General features: G+C 43.5%; 1 protein-coding gene across 1 annotated transcript; it reads right to left on the reverse strand.

The window, feature by feature from the left end:
- Positions 1 to 1,379: 1,379 nt before the first annotated feature.
- Positions 1,380 to 27,677, reverse strand: gins2 (GINS complex subunit 2). The gene is made up of 5 exons (XM_060837590.1): positions 27,529 to 27,677; positions 19,402 to 19,516; positions 16,587 to 16,686; positions 12,137 to 12,263; positions 1,380 to 3,140 (listed from the first exon to the last, which is right to left on the reverse strand). The coding sequence occupies exons 1-5, from the start codon at positions 27,616 to 27,618 to the stop codon at positions 3,015 to 3,017; spliced, it is 558 nt and encodes a 185-aa protein (XP_060693573.1). The 5' UTR covers positions 27,619 to 27,677; the 3' UTR covers positions 1,380 to 3,014.

The raw sequence follows: 27,677 nt of genomic DNA on the forward strand, positions 1-27,677 counted from the left end.
ATCTGGATGGATATATGAATAGGAAGGGTTAGGAGGGATATGGGCCAGGTGCTGGCAGGTGGGACTAGATTAGGTTAGAATACCTGGTTGGCATGGACGAGTTGGACCGAAGGGTCTGTTTCCATGCTGTACATCTCTATGACTTTGACTGTATGAGTAATTTACAAATTGCCAAGTGCAGCAGGCAGGGTCCTCAGGTTAATTTCTCATCCACAGGACAGGCATCGCTCAGATTCCATGTGTACAGAGAGATGGCAGTTTAGCTCTGTCCTGAACTTAAGGGTAGGGAGTAGGCCAGGACCTCAAGTTAGCTTCCTGCTCTTATAGAAACTGCACCATCAGCTCTTTGGTATTCACCCAAAACAATTAGCACTGCAGGAATTCAGCAGCCTCGCTTAGGATTTTAAGTAGTAACAGAAACTTCTACATGTACTCTTCACCAAAGTAGACAAGTTTGCCAAGTACTTCTAGTGAGTTTTTAAAAAAGAAAAGCCCTATTTTCAGTGGTACCTAGCTTTTTTAAACTCAGTTGGTGATATTCAAATATCAAAGGGTTCTAGTAGTCAGCATTTTTTCCATTTTACAGTGTAACACTGCATACTTCCCCTACATTGGAGTAGAGTTCTCCTTCAAAACATTTGATTCATCACAATCGAGTTCATTGCTAAATCCAGGTACCAGTGGATGGAAGTCAAAGGATCAAATCACGAAGCTTGAGCATCCTTAACAGGGGAGCTCCAACAAAAGGCATTTGAAAAGAAAACGGATAAGAAACATTTTAATTGGCTAGTTTTGTAGGAAGGTGTGAGAAACACTTGCATTTTACAAAATAGCCTTCAGAACCTCAATGTATGAAATACCTCAGAGCCAGCTAAGTACTGCAACTGTCATTGTCCATGTTTTATGAGAATATAGAAAACCATTGACCAGATTTATCCAACACATTTTGCTGCAAGAACAGAGTTTTGCAGCTGCAATATCCCATCCCCTAACCCCACAGTGTAATAAAGAGCAAAACCTTCATTCTACACTGTATTCTAACTTGGGAAGGGGCCTGTTTATAACCAGTTTAATCTCAGAGCTTAAGCAAAGGGATAGACATTTAAAGCCCTGGTGAGAATATACTGTACCCTATATTGCCCAATACACAGATCTGTCCTGTTGTTGAGAAGCAGATGTTTCAGATTGGATTCACCACTATTGCAGCAGCTCATTCTCCATGCAGCTGTATAATAAAGTGTGATTCAGCAGCAAAAAGGCAAGCAGAATAATTTTCCTTCTTAAACTACCAAATTTGAAGGTTACTTTCATTGGGCCAGACCTTTTATGAATTACTGACAATGGTATTAAAGAGTCAACAACACCATTCCTTCAGGGAGCAGATTTATTGTAAAAATAGTGAAATTGTCACAGGCAGGAATCTTATTGAATTACAAAAGTTGCTCCAAATACATGGACAGGTTAAAATGGAAACTGAAGGCCTGCAGTTTAAAACATTCGAGGCACATCAAGTACCAAGCTCCTCCTCTCATTTACACTCTTTGCAACTGAAAAGAATCAGACTTTCTGCTCTTCTAGAAAGTTTGAGCAGTTTTGATTAGAGTCAAGTTGGTATAGGGATGATGTAAGGCAGTCTGCTCATAAATCCTGACTTCTCAAAGCCTGACCACAAGACACAAGTCAATGAATGTGAGAGAATAGTCCCTTCTTGCCTGGATGGGAGCAGTTCCAACAACACTCACGAAGCTTGACACCATCCAGAACAAAGCAGCCCACTTCATTGACGCCACATCCATAAGCATCCACTCCTTCCACCACTGACACTCAGTAGCAGCAGTGTGTACCAACTACAAGATACACAGCAGAAATTCACCAAAGACCCTTGGACTGCAAGCAATCCTACCACCACTACCATCTAGAAATGACAAAAGCAGTAGATAGATGTGAACACCACCACCTGAAAGCTCCCCACCAAGCCACTCACCATCCTGACTTTCTTTCATGGTTGCTGGGTCAAAACCGTGGAATTCCCACCCTAATGCCATTGTGGGTCAAGCTTCAGCATGTGAACTGCAGCAGCTCAAGAAGGCAGCTAACCACCACTTTCTCAAGGGCAACTAGGCACAGGCAATAAATGGCAGCTTGCCAGCGATGCCAATGTCCCATAAGTGAATTAAAACAATTGACCCACAATCAAACAAATAACTATTCACTGTAAATTTAAAAGGAAATCAGATGTGGACAAGTCTGATCCAGTGTTTAACTTATGTTCAAATGATGAAGGTTTATAGCAGTCCAGAGAATCCAACCCTTGCTGGATTTTCCTATTTATCATCCACATAGTTAACAACAGCTCCTCCTCCCTTATCATTATGATCACTAGCTACAGGCTCAAAATACAGTGGGAATCAAAATAGTGAGGCTGTGTAAATCTCAGGGAAACTATCTTCACTTCAGAGTTATTGAGCCAACAACTATCTGGATTTTTGTTCCCCCATGAAAAGGTTTTCCAGAATGTCAAAAATGTGACTAAACACAGACACAATTGAACAATCAAAACTATTATTTTAAACGAAGATGGCAGGTAAGGCTACGATGCAATGAGATATTGAGTAAACAATTAAAGAATCAATTTATAAACCAAATTACTGTGTTTGTGTTTTTTTAAAAAACTATATTTCCACTGCCACCCATTTTTATATTTTAAACCAGAATATAAAATATAACATTATTTAGGAAAACATTAAACCTACAGAAAAGAATTAGAAACAAAAAACTTCAGAAGTCTTTCACTGCTCAGTCAGCATCTGAAAAGAGAAACTTCTGACACAGTAATGAAAATAATCAAAGCACTAATCTTTTGCATTGCAGGGATATTGCCAGTATTTCAGATTGCCAGCACAATAATCCCACCCTGCTCGTTCCTTCCTTGCTGAATTTGGTTCTCTCGGCACCTGCTCTCCTCCAAGCTTTACGCTTTTCAAGAAGGAAATGACCTCCTTAGAGAAAGCAGTTTAATAGTCCTGTGACTGAGCCTTCTCCCCAGGCTGAAGGTTTGCACGGAGACTGTGCATCTGATTCAGAGATTCTGTAAGGAAAGTCCCGATTGTGTTAATCTCCATCAGTGTGAGGTTGTCCAGCTGCAGGAGGGGAGGGAGACAGGAGAGAAGAAATTTGCACTGTTATTAAAAATGTTCCTACTGAATCTGTAAAAACAAAATAAATAAATATATTCCAGTCAGCCATGCCCATTCTTCCCACTGGGAACCATTAGTACAGCTCTCACATAGCTGCAGGTGCACAGCAACTTCAGTTTCCAAGTGAAGCGGAGACTCCAGCTTTCCGAAAGGAAACTAGCCATTTGTACAATTACTGTAATCTTTGGGCACGTGCCCATTTGCATCACCTTTCCCTACCTACGCCAAATAGAAAAGGGCTCTGGTCCCACTTGGATCAACTCTCTCAGCAACTGGAGATATTTCAGAAACTTGCAACACCCTCTCATGCCCAATATATTAAAAGACAATTTTATGGAGCACCTTCAGCATAGGAGTGTTACAAAACAAAATCAGACCAAGCCAACTGAGCAGATTCTTGGGCAGATGACCAAAACCTTGGACAAACTAGCTGGTTTTATACAGCATTTTAAGAAAGATAGAGGTGAGACTTTGAGAGGGAATTCCAGCCCTTTCGGGCCCTGGCAGCTTGGGATACGAATACCAGCACTGCTGTGATTAAGATCAGGGATGTTCAAGAGGCATCAATATCTTGAAGTGTTGAGGCTGGAAAAGAGTACAGATATGGAGGTTATTGAGGCTAGGGGAGGGATTTGACAGCAAGAACAATTGTTAAAAGTGAGACATTGCTCAGGTGACTTATAATAGATCAGTGAGCACAGGGGTGTTGGGGTGTCTGCATTTGCTACAAGTTAAGATGTGGGTGGCAGAGATTTGGGTGATCTCAAAGTGATAGAAGGGTAGGACATGAGAAGTCAGTCAATTGAATGCAAATGAGGCATGGATGATGGTTTCAATAGCAGATACGCTGAGGCAGGGATACAGGGGGACAATGCAACAGAGCTGCAAATAGACAGAGTCAGAGGCAATGACGTGGAACAAAACACCATCCCCTCACAGACCCAGATGTGGGTGGCCTCACTGCTCAGCCAAGTTGTACAACATCACAGCAAGAGGCAGGGACCAGGAATGCAAGTTTTAAAACAAATCAAACACTGCCTTTGTGCACAGGACTGAGTAAAGCCAACTCATGATCTCCCCCTGTAGGCTATAAACTGAACAGATGCAGAACAGCAACAGATGGGAACCTGAACCTGGAGCTTAGGTCAGTGGTTCCAAGTATGTTACCCACCATGGCTCGACGTGTGACCCATCGGCCACCAGGGGCCTTCAGGTGGTCATTGAGCTGTTCCAAAATGCAATGCTATAGCTGAGGCCACAAGAGAACAAGCAGAACAGTCCTTTCCGCCTCCCGCAAAGACCGTTCCCTCCGTGACTACCTGGTCAGGTCCACGCCCCCTCTACAACCCACCCTCCCATCCTGGCACCTTCCCCTGCCACCGCGCTAAAATCTGCGCCAACACCTCCTCCCTCACCTCTATCCAAGGCCCTAAAGGAGCCTTCCACATCCATCAAAGTTTTACCTGCACATCCACTAATATCATTTATTGTACCCGTTGCTCCAGATGCGGTCTCCTCTACATTGGGTGACTGGGCGCCTCCTAGCAGAGCGCTTTAGGAAACATCTCTGGGACACCCGAACCAATCAACCACACCGCCCTGTGGCCCAATATTTCAACTCCCCCTCTCACTCTGCCAAGGACATGGAGGTCCTGGGCCTCCTTCACCGACGCTCCCTCACCACCAGATGCCTGGAGGAAGAACGCCTCATCTTCCGCCTCGGAACACTTCAACCCCAGGGCATCAATGTGGACTTCAACAGCTTCCTCATTTCCCCATGCCACACCTCACCCTAGTTCCAAACTTCCAGCTCAGCACTGTCCCCATGACTTGTCCTACCTCCTATCTCCTTTTCCACCTATCCACTCCACCCTCTCCTCCCTGACCTATCACCTTCATCCCCTCCCCCACTCACCTATTGTACTCTATGCTACTTTCTCCCCACCTCCATCCTCCTCTAGCTTATCTCTCCATGCTTCAGGCTCTCTGCCTTTATTCCTGATGAAGGGCTTTTGCCCGAAACGTCGATTTTGCTGCTCCTTGGATGCTGCCTGAACTGCTGTGCTCTTCCAGCACCACTAATCCAGAAAAATGGCATTACATATCCAGACCAGTTTCTCTCTTTGTGGCTCACATTGACGCAAGCGTGAATAACAACAACAACAATGCAGTTTTAAAAGATTTACGTCACTGTAGATTTGGTTTGATAAACATAGATGTAACATCAAATATTAATTTGAAAAGATCATACTACAACACATTCAAACATTTCAAATAAAGATGTTCTTTTGTAGTTTTAAAGATTAGAATGTGAAAAATGTTTCTACTTTGTTTCTGGTATGAAATAATAATGACTTATCTGTTCAATCAAAAATGCTTACTCTCAGCAGAGAAAAAGCAGTCTAGTTTTTTTTATTGTTTCCACATACATTTTCTCATGTTAGAAAGTGAAAGGAGGCAGCTGCTGGGGTCTTTTGCCCAGTTTAAATAGTCAGCAGACAGAAGTTTGAGATATGCTGGTATGAATAGGATTCAGTAACAGGTACTACAGCACATATACTGAGTCAAAGGAGAAAACATCAGGACCATTAACTCTACCATTCAATATTGTGTCATGTACACAAACAGTAAGAAGGTCTTGCATTTATGCTGCATCTTTCATAGTCTCAGCAGGTTATAGTCAATGATTACAACACTGCTTGAAGTGTGGGGATCCTCCCCCATTGTTTATCTTGGAGACTCCTTAATACTGTAAAATAAGGAGGGGTCCGGGATTATTCATTCTGATCCCAATTCCAACTGGAGTTCTCCAACCTCTCAGAGGCAGCTTTGAACCCAGTGAAAGGCTCACTGGATTTCTGATAATGGCTAGATAGCTCCTGAATAGTACATACAGAGGCATTATCCTGGTTAATACATATTAGGAATATATCATTAGCTTCAAACAGTAATGTTTCCTCCATAGCCTTGTTCAGTCTGTTGTTATTCAATAATGTAATATTATAGGATCATTTGGAGTAGAAGGGTCCCAATCTCTGGGTACTGTTTAAGGCAGCTTCTGTAATGTGAGATCACTAGCTTCAAATAACAGTAGCCCCTCCATCCCTGGGAGCAGTCAGATTGGGGAAACATACAAACATGCAGTTGGAGGGGTGGGGATACAAAACAGTTACGAGCAGGAGCAGGTCATTTATTCCTTCAGTCTACTCTGCTGTTGATAAGATCATGCTTGATTCAAGTGTAGCCTCAGCTCTCGTGCCCTGCCTCCCCTCATGCTACCATTGTCTCTCAATAAACCATCTACCTCTGCCTTCAAGACATTCATGTGATCCAGCTTCACTGCAATCTGGAGAAAATTTAAAAATAAAGTCAAGCATTCTACTGTCTCATCATCCTCTGAGCCAACAATTCTCCTTGTCAGCTTAAGGAGGGAGGAGATTGCTTATTTTTAAAGAGTGTGCAAAACCAGCCAACCAGGAATCCTGGCTGTAATGCACAGGCATACAGGGCATAAGCACCCAGAATCTGAGTGAGATCTCACCAATACAAACCTCAAATCCACCCTCCCCCATCATTTATCATTAGCCTGTTGAAAATAAAATGGCTTAACATGCACAAGAGGTAGAAAGTGAGAGAGTAGAGACAGGGGTCAACATAGAACTACACACTGGATACAGTTCAGAAGTAGGCCACTTGGTCCATCACATCCATGCTGGCTCTCTACAAGAACAACTCTAGTCCGACTCCATTCTTACAAATTCTGCCTTTTCAGAAAGTTATCCAATTTTCTTTTGAAAGCCCCTGTTGAACCTGCCTCCATCATGTGCTCAGGCTATACATTCTAGATTGCCATCCAATTGACAGTCTTCCTCCTAGTATCTCTGGTCCTTTTGTAGATCACCTCAATGTATGTGCCCTTTGGTCCTTGATGCCTCTGCCCAACTTTCTTCCCCCCTCATTGAAGACTGTGCCAATGTCTCCCAGATTACTCTTTTTCCCTCAAAAAGTCTTTACACATTTAAAAATACCCCATTGGGTTTTCCTTTATTCTGCCCAACAATAGTCTCATAGAATCATGCAGGACAAAACACTCTAGTCCTTACACTAGTCCTACATTCTTGCATGAAGCCCATAGCCATGAAAGTCATGGCACTTCAAGAAGGGGGACCATCTGCTTTCTATTCACTCTATCCATGGGCCTCAAACATATACACCTCAATCACCATTCCCTACTTAACCTCCACTGCTCCAAAGAAATGAGAACACTTTCTCCTGCTCTACTGTCCACAATTGTCATGATTTTCAACTTCTTCAGCTTTCACCTCAGCCTCCCTTTCGAGGGAGAATCAGCCCAGGTCTGCCAAACTATCATGTAAATGGTTGGCGTGGACTAGTTGGACCGAAAGGTCTGTTTCCATGCTGGATTACTCTGTACCTGAAGTCTCGGATACAAGGAATTTTTGTTTCAAATTTACAGCATGAGGAGCTCGCTGCTAAATCACTAAACATTTCAGGAGTAAATCAATGAACTCAAATCAAAACAGTTTGAGCATTCCTTGAAGACTGGCTCTCACAATCAGTAACATAGAAGAACAGCAACCTCTAGTGGTAGAGGAAATATACAAAAAAGGTCCAAACTACTTAAAATTAATTCAGAGTCGTAGAGATGTACAGCATGGAAACAGACCCTTCGGTCCAACCCGTCCATGCCGGCCAGATATCCCAACCCAGGTACAAATAATGACTGCAGATGCTGGAAACCAGATTTTGGATTAGTGGTGCTGGAAGAGCACAGCAGTTCAGGCAGCATCCGAGGAGCAGCAAAATCGATATCACAACTCAATCTAGTCCCACCTGCCAGCACCCAACCCATATCCCTCCAAACCCTTCCTATTCATATATCCATCCAAATGCCTCTTAAAATGTTACAATTGTACTAGCCTCCACAACTTCCTCTGGCAGCTCATTCCATACATGTACCACTGTGTAAAAGGTTGCCCCTTAGGTCTCTTTTATATCCTTCCGTAAACCTATGCCCTCTAGTTCTGGACTCCCCAACCCCAGGGAAAAGGCTTTGCCTATTTACCCTATCCACACCCCTCAATTTTGTAAACCTCTATAAGGTCACCCCTCAGCCTCCGACGCTCCAGGGAAAACAGCCCCAGCCTGTTCAGCCTCTCCCTATAGCTCAAATCCTCAACCCTAGCAACATCCTTGTAAATCTTTTCTGAACCCTTTCAAGTTTCGCAACATCTTTTCGATAGGAAGGAGACCAGAATTGCACGCAATATTCCAACAGTGGCCTAACCAATGTCCTGTGCAGCCGCAACATGACTTCCCAACTCCTGTACTCAATACTCTGGCCAATAAAGGAAAGCATACCAAATGCCTTCTTCACTATCCTATCTACCTGTGACTCCACTTTCAAGGAGCTATGAACCTGCACGCCAAGGTCTCTTTGTTCAGCAATACTCCCTCGGACCTTACCATTAAGTGCATAAGTCCTGTTAAGATTTGCTTTCCCTAAATGCAGCACCTCGCATTTATTTCAATTAAACTTCATCTGCCACTTCTCAGCCCTTTGACCCATTTGGTCATGATCTGGTTGTAATCGGAGGTAACCCTCTTCGCTGTCCACTACACTTCCAATTTTGGTGTCATCTGAACCTCTTACTAACTGAACCTCTTATGCTCGCATCAAAATCATTTATGTAAATGACAAAAAGTAGAGGACCCAGTACTGACCCTTGTGGAACTCCACTGGTCACAGGCCTCCAGTCTGAAAAACAACCCTCCACCACCACCACCCTCTGTCTTCTACCTTTGAGCCAGTTTTGTATCCAAATGGCTAGTTCTCCCTGTATTCCATGAAATCTTACCTTGCTAGTCAGTCTCCCATGGGGAACTTTGTCGAACGCCTTACTGAAGTTCACATAGATCACATCTACTGCTCTGCCCTCATCAATCCTCTGTAACTTCTTCAAAGAACTCAATCAAGTTTGAGAGACATGATTTGCCACTCACAAAGCCATGCTGACTATCGCGAATCAGTCCTTGCCTCTCCAAATACATGTACATCCTGTCCCTCAGGATTCCCTCCAACAACTTGCCCACATCAGGCTCACTGGTCTATAGTTCCCTGGCTTGTCCTTACCACCCTTCCAAACAGTGGCACCAAGTTAGCCAACCTCCAAGTCTTCGGCACCTCACCGGAGACAAATATCTCAGCAAAAGGCCCAGCAATCACTTCTCTAGCTTTGCAGATTTCTAGGGTACACCTGATCAGGTCCTGGGGATTTATTCACCTTTACCCATTTCAAGACATCCAGCACTTCCTCCTCTGTAATATGGACATTTTGCAAGATTACACCATCTATTTCCCTACAGTCTATATCATCCATATCCTTTTCCACAGTAAACACTGACACAAAATACTCATTTAGTATCTCCCCCATTTTCTGCGGCTCCACACAAAGGCCACCTTGCTGATCTTTGAGGGGCCCTATTCTCTGATGAAGGGCTCTGGCCTGAAACGTCGAATTTCCTGTTCCTTGGATGCTGCCTGACCTGCTGTGCTTTAACCAGCAACACATTTTCAGCTGTGATCTCCAGCATCTGCAGACCTCACTTTTTACTCGGGCCCTATTCTCTCCCAAGTTACCCTTTTATCCTTAATGTATTTGTAAAAACCCTTCGGATTCTCCATAACTCAGTTTGCCAAAGCCATTTCATGTACCCTTTGTGCCCTCCTGATTTTCATCTTCAGTATACTCCTACTACCTTTATACTCTAAGGATTCACTCGATCGATCATGTCTGTACCTTACATATGCTTCCTTATTTTTCTTAACCAAACCCTCAATTTCTTTAGTCATCCAGCATTCCCTATACCTACCAGCCTTTCCTTTCACCCTAACAGGAATATACTTTCTCTGGATTCTCATTATCTCATTTCTGAAGGCTTCCCATTTTCCAGCTGCCCTTTATCTGTGAACATCTCGCCTCAATCAGCTTTTGAAAGTTCTTGCCTAATACCGTCAAAATTGGCCTTTCTCCAATTTAGAACATCAACTTTTAAATCTGGTCTATCGTTTTCCATCACTATTTTAAATAGAATAGAATTATGATCGCTGGCACAAAGTGCTCTCCCGCAGACGACACAGTCACCTCCCCTGCCTTATTTTCCAAGAGTGGGAAAAGTTTTGCACCTTCTCTAGTAGGTACATCCACATACTGAATCAGAAAATAATCTTGTACACACTTAAATTCCTTTCCATCTAAACCCTTAACACTATGGCAGTCCCAGTCTAAGTTAAAATCCCCTACCATAACTACCTTATTATTCTTACAGATAGCGGAGATCTCCTTATAAATTTGTTTCTCAATTTCCCTCTGACTATTAGGGGGTTTATAATACAATCCCAATAAGGTTATCATCCCTTTCTTATTTATCACTTCCACCCAAATAACTTTCCTGGATGTATTTCTGGGAATATCCTCCCTCAGCACAGCTGTAATGCTATCCCTTATCAAAAATGACACTCCCCCTCTTCTCTTAGAGTCATAGAGATGTACAGCACAAAAACAGACCCTTCAGTCAAACCCATCCATGCCGACCAGATATCCCAACCCCATCTAGTCCCACCTGCCAGCACCCGGCCATATCCCTCCAAACTCTTCCTATTCATATACCCATCCAAATGCCTTTTAAATGTTGCAATTGTACCAGCCTCTACCATATCTTCTGGCAGCTCATTCCATACACGTATCACCCTCTGCGTAGAAAAGTTGCCCCTTAGGTCTCTTTTATATCTTTCCCTTCTCACCCTAAACCTATGCCCTCTAGTTCTGGATTCCACGACCCCAGGTAAAAGACTTTGCCTATTTATCCTATCCATGCCCCATATAATTTTGTAAACCTCTAAGGTCACCCCTCAGCCTCCATGCGCCGGGGAAAACAGCCCCAGCCTGTTCAGCCTCTCCCTGTAGCTCAAATCCTCCAACCCTGGCAACATCCTTGTAAATCTTTTCTGAACCCTTTCAAGTTTCACAACATCTTTCCGATAGGAAGGAGACCAGAATTGCACGCAATATTCCAACAGTGGCCCAACCAATGTCCTGTACAGCCGCAACATGACTTCCCAACTCCTGTACTCAATACTCTGACCAATAAAGGAAAGCATACCAAACGTCTTCTTCACTATCCTATCTACCTGTGACTCCACTTTCAAGGAGCTATGAACCTGCACTCCAAGATCTCTTTGTTCAGCAACACTCCCTAAGACCTTACCATTAAGTGTATAAGTTCTGCTAAGATTTGCTTATCCAAAATGCAGCACCTCACATTTGCCTCCCATTCTATTCTTCCTGTGGCATTTGTATCCTGGAACATTAAGCTGCCAGTCCTGCCCATCCTTGAGCTATGTTTCTGTAATTGCTATGAGATCAGATATTCAGAAGTGATATTTTCCTTTACATAAAGAGGCTTACATTTTTAAAGAAAGGACCTCAGAACAGAAGGAAGTTGTTGCTGGAATCCACCAAGCACTTATGTCCCTTTAAGCAGCAGGGAATATTTCACTTTGCTTTGAGTGCAACATATTATTGTGGTTGAGAGTTAAAAATTGCATCATACAGGTTCCTCAAACTCTCCAAATTATGGCCTCTTGTACATCTTTGCTAATCCTTCACTAAACAGCTCTCCTTTTCCTACACCCTTTTATTGAAGCTTAATTGATCACTCTTCAGAATCTTTCCTTGGTCTCATCAGCCTTTATTTTTCTTCGCTGATCGTTAATGAAGTCTCAGATGATCTTCTAAGCTAAAAAGGGTTCTATATATTTACAATTATGTATCAAATTGTAGACGGAGTGTCAGATTTTCAAGTTGGAATCGGATGGGTGCTAAATTTGGGGGAAAAAAACATCAAAAGAACCTTACCTTTGCATGCACCTCCTGTTGACTCACAAAATTATCTGCAGATAACCGCAGCTTTGCAATGCGAGTATCCCAAGTATCTTTGACCAAGGTCCGGATTTCGTCGGCTTTGGGAATATTGTCAGAGGCACTGGGAAGAGCAAATACACTTAGAACTACATCACCACTCATTGTTGCATCCTAGTTTTTTTATAGAAAGATAAATTTTTGGGTTTGTGGATGCAATTTTCAATCCTCTCTTTGTGCTTTCCTTTGACTTATGGAGTTTTCTGAAATGCTTACTATACGGTTTCAGACAGCCACTGGTATGCCCTTTAAATCACTACCCCTTCTAGCTATATTGTACCCTAATAAACTACACGCTATACAAGCACAATTCGTGCAGGACTTAATGACAGACTCAGGAGTGTCTTCCTTCGTTCTCAAAGTTTATAGCCAGTAACAAGACTCTGACCAACCGGTTCAGTTTTTCTGCTAGCTGGGGAAGGAAGCATGCTAGCATAGCCTTCATCATGCTAGCATAGCCTTCTATTCCCATCTCCCTCCTGTGTATAAGTCACATCTTCCTGAAATCCATCTATGCCATGTGCCTCAAGCCCAACTCCAAAATGGTAATGAATTTGACATTCTAACCAGGCTTTGATATAAAAAAAAATCCTCTTAAAGTCCACACTCGATTAATTAAAGATCACATGTTGATGGCCATTTGTTTTGGTATAACTACTTCATAGTTACTTCGGATAATTTTAAACTTGCTTCACGGTGTTGTGATTCTGTTCGCTGAGCTGGGAATTTGTGTTGCAGACGTTTCGGCCCCTGTCTAGGTGACATTCTCAGTGCTTGGGAGCCTCCTGTGAAGCGCTTCTGTGATGTTTCCTCTGGCATTTATAATGATTTGTACCTGCTGCTTCCGGTTGTCAGTTCCAGCTGTCCGCTGCAGTGGCCGGTATATTGGGTCCAGGTCGATGTGCTTATTGATTGAATCTGTGGATGAGTGCCATGCCTCTAGGAATTCCCTGGCTGTTCTGTTTGGCTTGTCCTATAATAGTAGTGTTGTCCCAGTCGAACTCACATTGCTTGTCATCTGCATGTGTGGCTACTCACAGCTCACCAATAGGATAAACAATACACTGAGGAACCTACAACAAAAACGGACAGATAACCAGGTTTAACCTGCAGAGAATGAAACCTGAAAGCAACACCACCCCCAGATTCTACGGACTACCTAAAGTACACAAACCAGACATCCCACTCAGACCCATAGTATCACTACCAGGGACACCATCAAACAAACTGGCTAAAGAACTACAGCAGAAACTGAAACACCTGATCAGCAGATCCAGACACTCCATACAGTCAACACAGGAATTCTTGGACATCAGAAATATACACATAGACAAGGAAGAAACCATGGTCTCATTCGATGTAACGGCACTGTTCACCTCTATCGACAAAACTCTAGCCAGAGAAACAATAGCCAACCTGCTGGACATACAGAAAAGATAACAGGACAGAAAACCTATCAACAAAGACGGCATAGTCAAACAACTGGACCTGTGCCTCACAACACACTTCACATTCAACAACCAAATATATGAACAAATCAACGGCACACCCATGAGCTCACCCATCTCTGCATTACCGCTTCTGCTTTGACTCCAAAAGGTTAGAACAAACAGTCTTACTGCAAATTCAACCCAAACTCTGGGTCAGATTTGTAGATGATACCTTCGTAATCATTAAAATCACAGAAATAGAGAACACACACCAGATCATCAATGCCACACTCACAGGAATCCAATTCACTAGAGGGGAAGAAAAAGGACAACCAACTCCCATTCCTAGACGTGATAGTACAGAGAACACCTAACGGAGAATTCACCACAAAAGTATACAGGAAAGCCACACACACAGACCAAGTCCTGAACTACGAAAGCAACCACCCCAACACACACAAAAGAAGTTGCATCAAGACACTGTTTAAAAGGGCCACAACACACTTCCGCACACCAGAACTGCAAAAAGACGAAGAAGAACACCTATACAATGTATTCGTCAAAAACAGATACCCGCGCAATTTCATCAACAGATGCCTAAGGGAAAGACAACAGAACAAGGACATGCCACAACCCAAAGGACTAGCCACACTACCATACATCAAAAACATTTCTGAACTGACAGCCAAACTACTGCGACCACTAGGACTCATAACAGCACACAAACCAACAGCCACTCTCAGGCAACAACTCACCAGGACAAAGGACCCGATACCCAGCATGAGGAAAACCAATGTAGTGTACAAAATCCCATGCAAGGACTGCAGAAAACACTACATAGGACAAACAGGAAGACAGCTAACGACCCGCATCCATGAACACCAACTAGCCACGAAACAACACGACCAGCTATCCTTAGTAGCCACACACGCAGATGACAAGCAACATGAGTTCGACTGGGACAACAACACTATTATAGGACAAGCCAAACAGAGAACAGCCAGGGAATTCCCAGAGGCATGGCACTCATCCACAGATTCAATCAATAAGCACATCGACCTGGACCCAATATACCGACCACTTCAGCGGGCAGCTGGAACGGACAACCGGAAGCGGCAGAAACAAATCACCATAAATGCCGGAGGAAACATCACAGAAATGTTTCACAGGAGGCTCCCAAGCACTGAGAATGTCACCTAGGCAGGTGACAAAACGTCTGCAACACAAATTCCCAGCTCGGCGAACAGAACCACAACAACGAGCACCCGAGCTACAAATCTTCTCCCAAACTTTGCTTCATGGTGCATGGGAGCTGTACTCTAAATACAGGGCGACCCCCGTTTCCACGGAATTGTTTTCCGCAGTTTTAGTTACCTGTGACCTGAACATATTAAAGAGAACCTTCTGGAACCAGGGACTGTGGGGTTGCTGGGAAGGTACATTTCCCATGTAAAATGAATAGGTTCGCTCCTATCTGCAGTTTTGGGCTTCTGCAGTAGGTCTTGGAACGTATACCCTAAGGGTATGGGGGTGGGATTACTGTAGACATCAGTGTCTGAAAAGCATCAGTCCATAGGTGCATGGGAATTTCTGCGTCATTTGCAATTGAAGTCATTGAGTGGTCACAGGTGTGCAAAGAATGGCTATCTTCCTAAAAGTAATTCGTAAAATAAAGTATGTGTACAGTATTAATCATGGCGGAAAGAGGGCAGCATAATGGTAATGTCACTGGATTAGTAATCAGAACCCCAGGCTAATGTTCTGGAGATAAATGAGTTTAAAAATTCTATCAAGGCAGACGGTAAAATTAGAATTCAATAAAAATCAAGAATTAAAAGCCAGACTTATGATGATCATGTAACCGTTGTCAATTGCCATACAAACCCATCTGGTTTATTGACGTCCTTCAGGGAAGGAAATCGGTCATCCTTACTTGGTTTGGTCTACATACAACTCCAGAGCCACAGCAATGGCATAGCAAGCAACTCAGTTCAATGGTATTTAGTGACAGCCAACAAATACTGGCCTTGCCAGCAATGCCCACATCCCATACAAGAAAATACACATCAATCTCCCAAGCAAGAATATGCTTGGATATTCGTGAAGTTAGAGGCTTCAAACCTGCACAGTAAGAAAGAAAGGTTCGCCTTTTATCCTCTCTATTCGGCCTAATGCCAGTCGAACTGCTCCTGTGCCTAAGTCAATGCAGCTTCAAATTGGCCATTGCAAGATATGCACAGTATCTCCTTGTTTGCCCTTTCAGCTTGGTTGGAATTCTGAGGAAATGAGGAGGAAAGGGCTAACTGATCCACGGCTGGAGTCCCTGCTGACATCAGTACTGGGGGATGTGGGCAAATCAAAGTACCAACTCATGTCCTATAGATTTGATGCAAGGTGAAACCAACTTGGTCAACATATAAGAAAAGGGTCTTCAAACTTTGATGGCTATCAAATGCAAAGACTTTTACTGTTCCAGCTGTGGTTCACATTACACTTTAAGCAGTTTTAATCTATGAATCAAAACAATGGCAACATTCAATGTGGCTATGGTATTAATTTCAGCCCCACTCAATACTGACCTCAGTCAGCACTGTGGTACCACAATGAGCTGACTGAAGGAGAGAATTAAAAATAGCTTCAGTTACAATTCTAACAGCATGCTTGTATACATTTATCTTTGCACATACATGTCACTCTTATGCATTTGTGCCTGTGCAAATATGTGTGCTCACACGAGGACAGATACCGCTGATCGCACCAGAATTGGTTCAGACATCAACCCATCATAAGTAAGGTTGCCAATTCTCATTGCAAAGGGTGACACGCTGGGCAAGGGTCAATGGGAAGAGACATTAGCAACTAAACTGAATTCCAACAACAAGCTTAGATGTTTAGAAGGAGAACTCAAAAAGAAAAAAAGTACCATTGTACATTTTCTGGATCTAGGAAGAACTTACTGTTTCAACAACAACTTAGTCAGTTCCATGTAATGTGGGTTGGGCATCGGGGTGAAGGTTTCTTCTTTACGTTCTTGTTCCTTGATTTGTTCAAGTTTGTCTAAAAGTAACAAAATGATTATATATTTAACTTAGTTGGATTGGATTTGATTTATTGTCACATTACCCAAGTACAGTGAAAGGCTTTGTTTGTGAACAGTACAGGCACAGTAAGCAAGGTCATACAGATCATAGGGCGAAAGAAAACTTGGACATAGTGAGGCATACAGGTTATATTGCACAGGATTTGTGCTAGATATGATTAAAATGAACAAGGTCAACATTATCTTAAGTTAGAGACAGTCCATTCCTTAGTCTAATAACTGCAGGCAAGAAACTGGTCTTGAACCTGCTGGTGCATGTGTTCAAGCTTCTGTATCTTCTGCCTGAATGAAGAGGTTGTAGGAGAGCATTACTGGGGTGGGAGGGGTCTTTGATGATGTTGACAGCCTTTCTGCTGCAATGCTGTGTAAATGGAGTCCATGGATGGGAGGTTGGCTTCCATAATGGTCTGGGTTATGCACACAACCTTCTGTAGTTTCTCACAGTCCGTTGCTGTACCAGGCTGTCATGCACCCCGATAGTATGCCTTCGATGGTGCATCTGTAGAAGTTGTGAGGGTCGTTATGCCTCATTTCCCCTCCCCCCACCTTGTCTCAGTCGATTCCCTCAACTCAGCATCGCCCTCCTAACCTGCAATCTCCTTACTGACCTCTCCGCCCCCACCCCACTCCGGCCTATCACCCTCACCTTGACCTCCTTCCACCTATCCCACCTCCATCGCCCCTCCCCCAAAGTCCCTCCTCCCTACCTTTTATCTTAGCCTGCTTGGCTACTCTCTCTCATTCCTGATGAAGGGCTTATGCTCGAAACGTCGAATTCCCTATTCCTGAGATGCTGCCTAACCTGCTGTGCTTTAACCAGCAACACATTTTCAGCTTCACTCGTTATGGATATGCCAAATTTCCTCATCCACTTTCAGAAGAGGCATTATTGTGCCTTCTTGACCATCACACCTACATGAGAAGTCCAGGACAGGTTGTCAGTTATCATCACTCAGAGGAACTGGACACTCTCGACCTCCTCTCTGTTTATGTAGATGGGGATGTGTTCTTCTCCTTTCTTTCCGAAGTCAATGGTCAGTTCTTTAGCTTTGCCGACATTGAGTGAGAGGTTATTATCACTGCATCACAACACCAAGCCCGCTATCACCTTTCTATATTCTCACTCATCCTTGTTATGGTGGTGGTGTTGTCAGCAAACGTTTAGATGGAGTTTGTTTGCGACTTGGCTGCACAATTGCGAGTGTGCAGGGAGTACAGTAGGGGATTAAGAACGCATCTTGGGGAGCTCTAGTGTTGAGTGTTATTGTGGAGGAGGTGCAGTTGTCTGTCTTCACTGATTGTGGTCTGTGGGTCAGGAAGCTGAGGATCCAGTTGCAGAGGGCGGAGCAGAGACCAAGGACTTAGTTTTGAGATCAGTCTGGAGGGGATTATGGTGTTGGAGCTGTAGTTGATGTGCAGGAATCTGACAGGTGTCCTTGTTGTCCAGATGTTCCAGGGATAAATGCAGGGCTAGGGAAATGGTGTCCACCGTGGACCTGCTACATCGGTGGGCAAATTACAGGAGATCAAGGCAAGTTGGGAGACTAGGGTTAATGCAGGCCATGACCAGCCTCCCGAAGCACTTCATGATTATGGAAGTCAAAGCCATTGGGCAGTAGTCATTAAGGCATGTTGCATACACTTTCTTAGGTACTGGGATAATGGTGGCCTTAGAGTCAGAGATAGAGAGCATATAAACAGACCCTTCAGTCCAAACCATCCATGCTGACCAGATATCCCAACCCAATCTACCAGCACCCAGCCGATATCGCTCCAAACTCTCCCTATTCGAGCCAGTTCTGTGTCCAAATGGCTAGTTCTCCCTGTATTCTGTGAGATCTAACCTTGCTAACCTGTCTCCCATGAGGAACCCGATCAGACGCCTTACTGAGGTCCATATAGATCACATCTATCGCTCTACCCTCAATCCTTTGTTACTTCTTCAAAAAACCTTCGAGGCAGGTGGGGACTTCAGCTTATAGAAGGAGGGAGAGGTTGAAGGTGTCAGTGGATGCCTCTACCAGTTAGTCCGCACAGGATCTAGGTATACAGCTGGGATTCTGTCCAGGCCCATTATTTCCCTTGGCTTGACTCCCAGGAAGACCAATGTGATAGCTGCAGCAGGAACCAGTTTTCCAGAAGGTACAGCATTGGCAGTGGAACATCTGTTGATGTTCTGAAGACGCAAAGGTTGCTACTATACAAACAACAGCTTTCCTTTTCAAAGCTGCAGCGTTTGAGAAGAGTGACTTTGGACTGAATAGCACATTGTCAAGTTGTTGATTCAACCACAACCAACACTTACAAGGAGCAACTTCAAGGCATTTTTGTCAAGTGGCAGCCACTCAACAGCAGAGCCAACCAACACCAAATGGGCAAAGCCTCCAACACCTTTCTTTTCACTAGGAAAATCACAAGCCACTGTAAATGGAGACAGCAGCAGAAAGGGGAGAAACGCTTTCAGCAGAACACCAAGGGAATTATTCCCATAACAAGTTCCAGAACCAGCCGGGGATTAACGTGAATTTGGAAAAGAGTCACCACCCTGGCAGTCACAGACTGAGACACCTATGGAGGATTCTCCAACAGCAACAGCCCACCCCTAAAACCAAATACACTGCAAACTTACACACAATACTCTACCTAAATCTCAAACACTCAAAATAACTCACCCACATCCATCCAATCTGGAACCACAATCCTACACTTCTGTCGCTGTTTCAGATTAATAGCGAGCCAGACAGGTACATCGACTGGAAGCCCTGGATTGAACGGTCCCAAATCTCCCTGTGTACAAAGGCCAGCAAAAGCACAACAAAATCATATGGACTTGGAAGGCAGCCATTCAGCCCATCGAACTGGATTGGCTAGAGTTTACGGAAATCAAATTAATGCATAAAATTTAACATCACCTGAAGTGAATTAAGTATTAATTTATCTTTGCACTACTTTTGGAGCCTTGCAATATAACTGGCATATTTGCTTATAAGAAAAAAGTACTTGTCAAAATGATTAGATAGTCATTAAACATTTTAGGACATTTCAAAGACACAAATTAATACACTGCTTTTATACGTAAAAGCATGCACAAGTAATGATGACAAGGAAGAAACACCCAGAGGAAGTGGTGGAGACAGGTATAATTACAACATACAAAAGGCCTCTGGGTGCGTATATGAACAGGAAGGCTTTAGATGGATATGGGCCAAATGCTGGCAAATAGGGAGAGGTCAGATTGGGATGTCTGGTTGGTCCAGAAGAGTTGGACCAAAGGATCCATGCTCTATGAATCGATGTCATCTCAGAGCCCGAAGTGTAGGGGTGGGTAAGAGATATGGAAGGAGGTGCTCAGATCAAAAAACTTTTGAATTTGCTACTGAAGGTTGCAGGGTCCCCAAGTGGAAAATGAGATGTTTTTCTTTCAACTTGCATGAGCCTCCCTGGAGCACTGCAGCAAACACAACAGAGAAAGGTTGGCCAGGGAACAGAATAGTGTATTGGCAGGAATAACAGCATGCCATTTTCCACTTGGGAAGCCTGCGAACCTCAATAGCCAGTTCAACAATTTTAGAACCTGAACACCTCCTAAACCCACCTCCACAGCACAGGCGGAGATGACATGGGCTGCTTTCAGCACAACCTACCTATGTTCACCTATATGTGGTCCCCACTATCCACTTTTCTTTCACCCCGGCTTACCATTATTTATCTCCTTTTGTGCCTAACTTTCAGTCTCTCTCTCTCTCCCTGGACTCGTCTCCATCAATCCTCTCCTTCTTTAGGCTCTCAACACACAGACGCGCAGACAGACACAGACACGCACTATCTTCAGAATATAGAACACTACAGCACAGTACAGGCCCTTTGTGTTGTGCCGACCCGTGGAACCAATCTGAAGCCCATCTAACCTACACTACTCTATTCTTGTCCATATGCCTATCCAATGACCATATAAATGCCCTTAAAGTTGGCGAGGCTACTACTGTTGAAGGCAGTGCATTCCACTCCCCTACTGAGTAAAGAAACTACCTCTCACATCTGACCTACATCTATCACCCCTCAATTTAAAGCTATTTCCCCTCGTGCAAGCCATTGCCATCAGAGGATAAAAGGCTCTCATTGTCCAATCTATCTAAACTTCTGATTATCTTATATGTCTCAATTAAGTCACCTCTCAACCTCCTTCTTAAATGAAAACTTATAAGCCATCTTTGACTAGCACTGCTGAAGGTTAATCAGAATTGAAAGATTAACTCTGCTTTTCTCTCTCTCCACATTTTCGCCAGACCTCAGTTGTAGAAATGTACAACATGGAAACAGACCCTTTGGTCCAACTTTGGTCATAAAATCATGAGGGGCATGGATATGGTAAATAGACAAAGTCTTTTCCCTGGGGTGGGGAGTCCAGAACTAGAGGACATAGGTTTAGGTCAAGAGGGGAAAGATATAAAAGGGACGTAAGGGGCAACTTTTTCACTGAGAGGGTAGTGCGTGCATGGAATGAGCTGTCAGAGGAGGTGATGGAGGCTGGTACAATTACAACATTTAAAAGGCATCTGAAAGGGTATGAGTAGGAAGGGTTTAGAGGGATATGGGCCAAGTGCTGGCAAATGGGATGCATTAGGTTAGGATATCTGGTCAGCATGGACAAGTTGAACTGAAGGGTCTGTTTCTGTGCTGCACACCTCTATGATTTGCATTCTGGGTAATCCAAGATGGAGGATGGGAAAAATTTCTGGCTGTAAGAGCTGCTCCTTTTTTGAGGTATTTTATGTGCTGGAGGTGATTTCCTTGAATTCCAGGAGCAGCAATTACTGTTTTATATGCTGTTGCATTGTTTTGGAACTTATGGGGAAGAAAAAAGTCAAAACAACAACAGTTTAAAAAGGGAGAAGAGCAGACAAAGGAAGCACATGGTGAGGATGGTGCAAGAGAGAGAGAGAGAGAGAAAAAAAAGGAAAGGAAAGGAAAGGAAAGGAAGAAGGGAAAGAAAGGAAGATCTGCACAGTTACCGCCTTTGCTGTTTGAATTCATGTATTGCTGGACATCGGAGTGCATCTGGGAAAATTAACAAACAGTGAAATTCACAACTAATCTTGGAGGAACTGCTGGGTGAGGTTCACAGCACAGAATCAGATAAATTAATTGTTGTTTTAAGTCTGTCCAAGAGAAAAGCTGCAGTAGTGAGTATAGTGGATTCTTTCTTGATTATGTGTTTTTGGAGATAAGTCTCTTCATTAAACTTAAAATATAAGCCATCGCTATTAATTTAACCTGGGGCAGTGTTTTATAGATGGATAAGACGGTGTTATTTTCTGGGTCTGTAGATTGTGAAGGAGCAAAAATGGCCTTTGCAGTGATATGTACTTCTTGTCAGATGTGCGAGTTTAAAGAGAGTTTAAGGATTACTGTGGATTATATCTGCCATAAATGCTGTTGGATGCGAATCTTATCAGGTCGAGTGGATCGGTTGGAGAGACAGATAGAAGCGATGAAGAATTTGCAACAGCAACAGTATGTGATGGATGGCAGTTATAGAAAGGGGGGGAAAGTCTCAGAGACAATCACATAGATGGGTTAACTCCAGGAAGGGTAAGAGAGGTCAGCACCTAGAGCAGGAGTCTTTTGTGGATATACCCATTTCAAACAGGTCTGCTGTTTTGGAAAATGTAGGGGATGATGGATTCTCAGGGGAACGTAGCACAAACAGCCAAGTTTCTGGTATTGAGACTGGCTCTAATGCAACGAGGGGTATGTCGGCTTCCAAGAGATCAATTGTGTTAGGGGATTCTGTAGTCAGAGATACAGACAGACGTTTCTGTGGCCAGCAGAGAAAAAGCAGAATGGTGTGTTGTTTCCCTGGTGCCAGGATCAAGGATGTCTCAGAGAGGGTGCAGAATGTTCTCATGGGGGAAGAGGAGCCAGCAGGAGGTCATTGTCCAAATTGAAACCAATGACATTGAAAGGGAAAAGGTTGAGATTCTGAAGGGAGATTACAGAGAGTTAGGTAGAAATTTAAAAAGGAGGTCCTCAAGGGTAGTAATATCTGGATTACTCCCAGTGCTACAAACTAATGAGGGCAGGAATACGAGGATAGAGCAGATGAATGCATGGCTTAGGAGCTGGTGCATGGGAGAAGGATTCACATTTTTGGATCATTGGAATCTCTTCTGGGGTAGAAGTGACTTGTACAAGAAGGACGGATTGCACCTAACTTGGAAGGGGACTAATATACTGGCAGGGAAATTTGCTAGAACTGCTTGGGAGAATTTAAACTGGTAGGGGGTGGGGGTGGGACCCAGGGAGATAGCGAGGAAAGAGATCGATCGGAGAGTGGTGCAGCTGAGAACAGAAGTGAGTCAAACAGTCAGGGCAGACAGGGACGAGGTAGGACTAATAAATTAAACTGCATTTATTTCAATGCAAGGGGCCTAACAGGGAAGGCAGATGAACTCAGGGCATGGTTAGGAACATGGGACTGGGATATCATAGCAATTACGGAAACATGGCTCAGGGATAGGCAGGACTGGCAGCTGAATGTTCCAGGATACAAATGGATAGAAAGGGAGGCAAGACAGAGAGGGGGGGGTGGTATTTTTGATAAGGGATAGCATTACAGCTGTGCTAAGGGAGGATTTTCCCAGAAATACAACCAGGGAAGTTATTTGGGTGGAACTGAGAAATAAGAAAGGGATGATCACCTTATTGGGATTATATTATGGACCCCCCAACAGTCAGAGGGAAATTGAGAAACAAACTTGTGAGGAGATCTGTAAGAATAATAGGGTAGTTATGGTAGGGGATTTTAACTTTCCAAACATGGACTGGGACTGCCATAGTGTTAAAGGTTTAGATGGAGAGGAACTTCTTAAGTGCATACAAGACAATTTTCTGATTCAGTATGTGGATGTACCTACTAGAGAAGGTGCAAAACTTGATCTACTCTTGGGAAATAAGACAGGGCAGGTGACTGAGGTGTCAGGGGTGGGGCACTTTGGGGCCAGTGACCATAATTCTATTCTATTTAAAATAGTGATGGAAAACGATAGACCAGATCTAAAAGTTGAAGTTCTAAATTGGAGAAAGGCCAATATTAGGCAAGAACTTTCAAAAGCTGATTGGAGGCAGATGTTTGCAGGTAAAGGGATGGCTGGAAAATGGGAAGCCTTCAGAAATGAGATAACTAGAATCCAGACAAAGTATATTCCTGTCAGGATGAAAGGGAAGGCTGGTAGGTATAGGGAATGCTGGATGACTAAAGAAATTGAGGGCTTGGTTAAGAAAAAGAAGGAAGCATATGTCAAGTACAGACAGGACAGATCAAGTGAATCCTTAGAAGAGTATAAAGAAAGTAGGAGTATACTTCAGAGGGAAATCAGGAGGGCAAAACGGGGACATGAGATAGCTTTGGCAAATAGAATTAAGGAGAATCGAAAGGGGTTTTACAAATATATTAAGGACAAAAGGGTAACTAGGGAGAAAATAGGGCCCCTCAAAGATCAGCAAGGTGGCCTTTTGTGGAGCCACAGAAAATGGGGGAGATACTAAATCAATATTTTGCATCAGTATCTACTGTGGAAAAGGATATGGAAGATATAGACTGTAGGGAAATAGATGGTGACATCTTGCAAAATGTCCAGATTACAGAGGAGGGAGTGCTGGATGTCTTGAAACGGTTAAAGGTGGATAAATCCCCAGGGCCTGATTAGGTGTACCCGAGAACTCTGTGGTAAGCTAGAGAAGCTGGGCCTCTTGCTGAGTTATTTGTATCATCGATAGTCATAGGTGAGGTGCCGGAAGACTGTAGGTTGGCGAACGTGGTGCCACTGTTTAATAAGGGCAGTAAAGACAAGCCAGGGAACTATAGACTGGTGAGCTTGACCTCGGTGGTGGGCATGTTGTTAGAGGGAATCCTGAGGGACAGGATGTACATGTATTTGGAAAGGCAAGGAATGATTAGGGATAGTAAACATGGCTTTGTGCGTGGGAAATCATGTCTCACAAACTTGATTGAGTTTTTTGAAGAATAACAAAGAGGATTGATGAAGGCAGAGCAGTAGATGTGATCTATATGGACTTCAGCAAGGCCTTCAATTTGGTTCCCCATGGGAGACTGATTAGCAAGGTAAGATTTCATGGAATACAAGGAGAACTAGCCATTTGGATACAGAACTGGCTCAAAGGTAGAAGACAGAGGGTGGTGGTGGAGGGTTGTTTTTCAGACTGGAGGCCTGTGTCCAGTGGAGTGCCACAAAGATGGTTGCAGGGCCCTCTACTTTTTATCATTTACGTAAATGATTTAGATGTGAGCATAAGAGGTTCAGTTAGTAAGTTTGCAGATGACACCAAAATTGGAGGTGAAGTAGACAGCGAAGAGGGTTACCTCAGATTACAACAGGATCTGGACTAGATGGGTCAATGGGCTGAGAAGTGGCAGATGGAGTTTAATTCAGATAAATGCAAGCTGCTGCATTTTAGGAAAGCAAATCTTAGCAGGATTTATACACTTACCGGTAAGGTCCTAGGGAGTGTTGCTGATCAAAGAGACCTTGGAGTGCAGGTTCATAGCTCCTTGAAAGTGGAGTCGCAGGTAGACAGGACAGTGAAGAAGGTGTTTGGTATGCTTTCCTTTACTGGTCAGAGTATTGAGTACAGGAGTTGGGAGGTCATGTTGAGGCTGTACAGGACACTGGTTAGGCCACAGTTGGAATATTGTGTGCAATTCTGGTCTCCTTCCTATCGGAAAGATGTTGTGAAACTTGAAAGGGTTCAGAAAAGATTTACAAGGATGTTGCCAGGGTTGGAGGATCTGAGCTACAGGGAAATGCTGAACAGGCTGGGACTGTTTTCCCTGGAGCATAGGAGGCTGAGGGGTAACCTTATAGAGGTTTACAAAATTATGCTGGGCGTGGATAGGATAAATAGACAAAGTCTTTTGCCTGGGGTCATGGACTCCAGAAGTAGACGGCAAAGGTTTAGGGTGAGAGGGGAAAGATATAAAAGAGATCTAAGGGGCAACTTTTTCACGCAGAGGGTGGTACGTGTATGGAATGAGCTGCCAGAGGATGTGGTGAAGGCTGGTACAATTGCAACATTAAAGAGGCATTTGGATGGGTATATGAATAGGAAGAGTTTGGAGGGATATGGGCCAGGCGCTGACAGGTGGGACTAGATGGGGTTGGGATATCTGGTCAGCATGGACAGGTTGGACCAAAGGGTCTGTTTGCAAACTGTACATCTCTATGACTCTAACTTGCTCACCACTGATGTCAGGTTCACTGGTCTATCGTTCCCTGGCTTTTCTTTACTACCTTTTATTAAACAACAGCACAACAGTAGCCAACCTCCAGTCTCAGGGGCCTCAACCATGGCTATCAATGATAAAAACATCTCAGCAACCTGCCCAGCAATCACTTCCCAAGCTTCCTACACTGTTCGAGGGTACACCTGATCAGGTCCGGGAATTTATCCCACTTTTGTGTTTTAAGATGTCCAGCACCTCCTCCTGTGTAATATAGGCACTTTTCAAGATATTGCTATTTATTTGCCCAAGTTCTCTAGCTTCCATATCCTTCTCCACAGTAAGCACTGATGCAAAATACTAATTTAGTATCTCACCTAGCACTTGTGGCTCCACACAGATGGCCTTGCTGATCTTTAAGGGGCCCTATTCTCTCCCTAGTTACTCTTTTGTCCCTAATGTATTTGTAGTGTCCCTTTGAATTCTCCTTAACCCTATTTGCCAACGCTATCTCATGTCCCCTTTTGCCCTCCTAATTTCCATTTTAAGTTTATTCTGGATTCCCTTATATTCTTCTCGGGATCCACTCAATCCCGGCTTTCTACACCTGACATATGTTGCCTTCTTTTTCTTGACCAGAACCTCAATTTCACTAGTCATCCCACATTCTTTACTTACCAGTCATGCCCTTCACCCGAACAGGAACATACTGTCTCTGGATTCTTGTTATCTCATTTTTGAAGGCTTTCCACTTCTCAGCCATCCCTTTACCTGCAAATATCTGCCTTCAATCAACTTTTGAAGGTTCTTGCCTAATACTGTCAAAATTAGCCTCTTTTCAATATAGAACTTTAAGATCAAGTCTATCCTTTTCCATCACTATTTTAAAATTAATAAAATTATAATCACTGGCCCCAAAGTGGCCCCCACTGACAGCTCAGTCACCTGCCCTGCCTTATTTTCCCCCCCAAGAGAAGGTCGAGGGTTTGCAGCTTCGCTAGTAGGCACATCCACATTCTGAAGAAGAAAATTTTCTTGTACACACTTAACAAATTCCTCTCTATCCTTTAACATGATGGCAGCCCCAGTCTATGCTTAGAGGCTGCTGAGCTTCTCTGGCAATTCCTGTTTTTGTTTCAGATCTGCAGCATCTGCAGTTTTTTGTTTACGTCTGGATTTCAAACTTGTCAATATGCACTTGCCTAATTATTGCCCATTATCAGGAACAATATTAAGGATCAAAACTATTTAAAGACGTGGACCTTCCTCATTCACAATTCATGCAACAAAATAAGTTTTTAAAAAAACAAAGTCTAATTTGGAACGACCCAAAATTAATTTGGAAGAAAATGTCACTTGTTCTGAATATTTTACATTTTTTCTAACAGAGATAACAGCAGGCTGTAGGAAAAGACCTCCTCCAAATTTCCAGCATGTTGCACATAATTCACTATCATTTAGCCTTTTAGTTTAAACTTGCTCCTTGTGTGAAGTGCTTTAAAACATAAACAAAGGCCCTTGAGTCAAACAGGGGAGTGAATTGACAAAGTACACTCACGGTTATTAAATAGATTTTATCCAGGCTGAAGTTGGGAATAATGGTCACAGTCTGCTTCTCTGCGAGAAACTCCACCTCAGAGGGATCCATGGCTGCTCTTAACCGCCTCCTCCCGGGTTTAAATCACCCGCCAGAACCCTGAGACACCT

The sequence above is a fragment of the Hemiscyllium ocellatum genome, chromosome 17 (assembly GCF_020745735.1).
Source record: "Hemiscyllium ocellatum isolate sHemOce1 chromosome 17, sHemOce1.pat.X.cur, whole genome shotgun sequence".
Classification (NCBI taxonomy): domain Eukaryota; kingdom Metazoa; phylum Chordata; class Chondrichthyes; order Orectolobiformes; family Hemiscylliidae; genus Hemiscyllium; species Hemiscyllium ocellatum.

What these genes read in the sequence shown, in the direction of transcription:
- gins2 (XM_060837590.1), bottom strand. Translation starts at nt 27,618, where the DNA reads ATGGATCCCTCTGAGGTGGAGTTTCTCGCAGAGAAGCAGACTGTGACC. An exon ending in TCCAGATTGGATGGATGTGG is followed by an intron (nt 16,687 to 19,401) that starts GTGAGTTATTTT and finishes TGTTACTTTTAG; the next exon opens with ACAAACTTGAACAAATCAAG. An exon ending in ACTAAGTTGTTGTTGAAACA is followed by an intron (nt 12,264 to 16,586) that starts GTAAGTTCTTCC and finishes TGCTCTTCCCAG; the next exon opens with TGCCTCTGACAATATTCCCA.